The following is a 3,048-nucleotide window of genomic DNA, read 5'->3' as shown; positions in this document are numbered from 1 at the left end:
GAACAGAGGCTGTGCCTGTGGGACTCCAGACCCCCAGGAGTCCCAGCTGAGGCTGGGGTAGCTCTGCCCTGCCCCACTCTCCCTGTCTGTAGGGAGAAGGCCAGAGTCTTCCAGGATGTTCCATCTACAGAGAGTTCCACGGGCTCTGCAGCAGGGTCTGAGGGGCAGAGGTCTTGGTTGTTGGGGGTGTCAGGCAGTGAGCAAGGAGCTCTGAGAAGCTCCCAGCAGCCCCAGAAACCAGAACCTTCCCAGCTGAAATCTTTCAGCAGCACTAGAGCTGTTGTTTGAAAAAGTTCACTTGATGAAAATGGTTCTACTTCGATTTCCCCTGAGCTGACTGGCTTTCTTTCCTCCTACTTAGCAGGTTCTGGGGGAATATGGGCCCTCTGTTGATATTATTGTTATTACCAACTTTAGAGACCTCTGCACAGAGTCAGCTCTGAAGGGGCCAAGCAGGTTGGACAGCCAGAGCAGCAGTGCCTGTACCCTTCAGATAAGGAAATGAAAGGAAATCAGAAGTCAGGGGTAAGAGCTGCGTTCCCAGCCCGTGTCTCACCCAGCAGTGCCCTGGTTCTTTGGTCTTCACCACTGAAATCCTGCTGGGTTCAGGCCTGACCTCCAGAACTTCATCAACACGCCAGGGTGTACCTTAAAGCATGTGAAATGTCTGCCCTTGCTCTTTGTATCAAAGAGTTGTTTGAAACTCCCTCTGAGAAATTACCTTCTCCTCTGCACTAAAATTACCCGCGGTCGGTTTCTCTCCCACGCCAGCTGTGTCCTTCAGCAGAGGCAGGGATCTTCCTCCTCTTCCTTGTTTTGCAGACTTTTTCTAGAACTGACCTAATTGCTGGATCCCTCTAGTTCTTGCTTGTCAAGGTCACTCTTCTCTACTTCCCTCACCCCTGTAGCTCTGTGCAGGAATGGTGAATTCAAACTGGGAAGGCCAGAGAGGGGACAAGCCCTGCAGCAGATAGGATTTGCTGGTATATTTGTACAAGAGCATTGAATACAACTGTTTGTTCTGGAATTGCTTTGCCTGATAAATCCCAGGATCTCATTTGTCTCTTCTCAGGATTATTTTCTGCTGTGCTTTGTGGTGGTCACAAAACAAGCAGGAGACCTTTGTCTCTCCTCCACCTGTTTCCAGCTGCTGTGCAGGGCTGGGTTGGACTGTTTGTGTAAAAAAAATGAATTGATGCCTATGGGTGAACTAATTCCCTCTTCTCCCATCACACACAGTTCTTGAGGACACCCAGTTTGCACCTCATGGTTGTCTTCCAGGGCGTGGGTGATGTCTGCAGAAATATCTGCTGTGGCTGGTCTGGAGGAGGGTGGAGCACCCAGTTCTGTGGAGGTGGCTGTGGGGGGGACTGGGGGCACTGGGGAAGCAGTGTGTCCCATGGCATTGTCCCTGGGGGAATGCCAGACCCTGGCTCTTGGACTTGGCAATGAAGGAGTTTGATGCAAGACTCTCTGAACTTGTCATGTCCCAGTGGCGCCTGGAGGTGGGTGACTCCCCTGGGCCGGGCTGCCTGTGTCCTGCTGCTTTCCTTCCTCCTCCAGTGTGGACTGGTTCTCACCCTCCTGCTTGCTGTCGGTGGCCTTAAATTGTGCAGGACAGCACCAGCCCTCCCAGCAGCGCCGCTGGGGCCTGGCATAGGAGCGCGGAGTTCAGGACCGGGATGTGATTCCTGGCACAGCCGAGTCACCTTGTCCTTGTCCTTCCTCTGCCAGGATGTGGTGCCGGAGCCTGGCGGGGCTGCTGGGGGCGGCGGCCCCGGGGCGAGTCACCTTGTCCTTGTCCTTCCTCTGCCAGGATGTGGTGCCGGAGCCTGGCGGGGCTGCTGGGGCTGCCGGCCCGGCGCAGCGGGAGCAGCAGCGGGAGCTCCAGCCGCGCTGGGAGCAGCAGGGGGATCATCTCCAGCCCTGGGATCATCTCCAGCCCTAGGATCAGCAGCCCTGGGATCAGCAGCCGTCGCCCTGTGGGGCCGCCCTCAGGCCCGGGCCCCGTCCTGGCTGCCGCAGCTCGCTGGCATCACACGGCCCCGGAGTCCCTCCAATGTGCCTGGCAGTTACACCGGGACCATCTAGGTGGGTGTGTTGTGTGCATCTGTACCTACTTCTGGGGAGAGAAGTGAGATTCTCCTGACCAGGAGCGATTGGCTTTCCCTTCTGAAATGGGGGTGTGTGCTGGAGTCTGTGTTTCATGTTCCCCTTGACTGTCCTGTTGCCTCTGCTGGCTCCAACCCCCTTAGGAATGCCTTCAGCATTCCTAAGCTGTCCTGGGATGGAACAAGGCTTTGTAGTGATGCTAAATGGATATCAGAGCTTTGCATTGAGGTCTGGTTGTTGTCAGCAGTGTTTGCATGTGGTGTGTTTGGTTGGCTCGTTTCTCCTCTGCTGGGTCTACTCCTCTGTTAGGTGCAGCAGCTGCTGTACAGCTCTGGGTTTACTCCTCGTTGAAGAGATGTGTGTGACCAGTGTGTGTGTGAGCCACCCTCCTTCCTGCTGGAGGGTGAGCTCCCTGGGAGGCTCAGTAAGAAGGGCCAGGTGGCTGACAGCCAGGTTTTGTGTGAAGATGTTCTGCCTGGGCTTCATCCTGCCCCCACCTGGATGTAGAAGCTGCTAAGTTGATTGTCCCTGTAAATGGGATCATAAAATCCCAAACTGGCTTGGGTTGGGAGGGACCTTAAAGACCATGCAGTTCCAACTTCTGCATGGGCAGGGACAACTCCCACCAGGTTGCTCCCAGCCCTATCTAACCTGCCCTTCAACACTGCCAGGGATGGGGCAGCCACACTTGCCCTGGGCAACCTGGGCCGGGGTCTCCCCACCCTCACAGGAAAGAACTTCCTCCTCATGTCTGACCTAAATCTCCCCTCTCACTTTAAAGCCATTCCCTTTTGGCCCATCCCTCCTTGTCCAAAGCCCCTCCCCAGCCTCCCTGCAGCCCCAACCCCCCCACCCCAAGGCTGTGGAGCCCCTGGGCCAGCCCTGCCCTGCCTGTCCCCCCAGAGCTGAGCTACGCCGGGACGCTGATGCGGCTGG

General features: G+C 56.3%; 1 protein-coding gene across 1 annotated transcript in view; it reads left to right on the top strand.

The window, feature by feature from the left end:
• Positions 1 to 1,817: 1,817 nt before the first annotated feature.
• TMLHE (trimethyllysine hydroxylase, epsilon) overlaps positions 1,818 to 3,048 on the top strand; it is a 6,977-nt gene continuing 5,746 nt past the window's right edge. Inside the window, exons 1-2 of the mRNA XM_010003477.1 lie at positions 1,818 to 2,091; positions 3,016 to 3,043. Of these exons, the coding sequence (XP_010001779.1) occupies positions 1,818 to 2,091; positions 3,016 to 3,043 (302 nt within the window). The remainder of the gene's footprint in view (positions 2,092 to 3,015; positions 3,044 to 3,048) is intronic.

Source organism: Chaetura pelagica, unplaced genomic scaffold, assembly GCF_000747805.2.
Source record: "Chaetura pelagica isolate M959 unplaced genomic scaffold, ChaPel_1.0 scaffold938, whole genome shotgun sequence".
Lineage (NCBI taxonomy): Eukaryota > Metazoa > Chordata > Aves > Apodiformes > Apodidae > Chaetura > Chaetura pelagica.
This window is presented reverse-complemented; position numbering and strand designations above follow the sequence as displayed.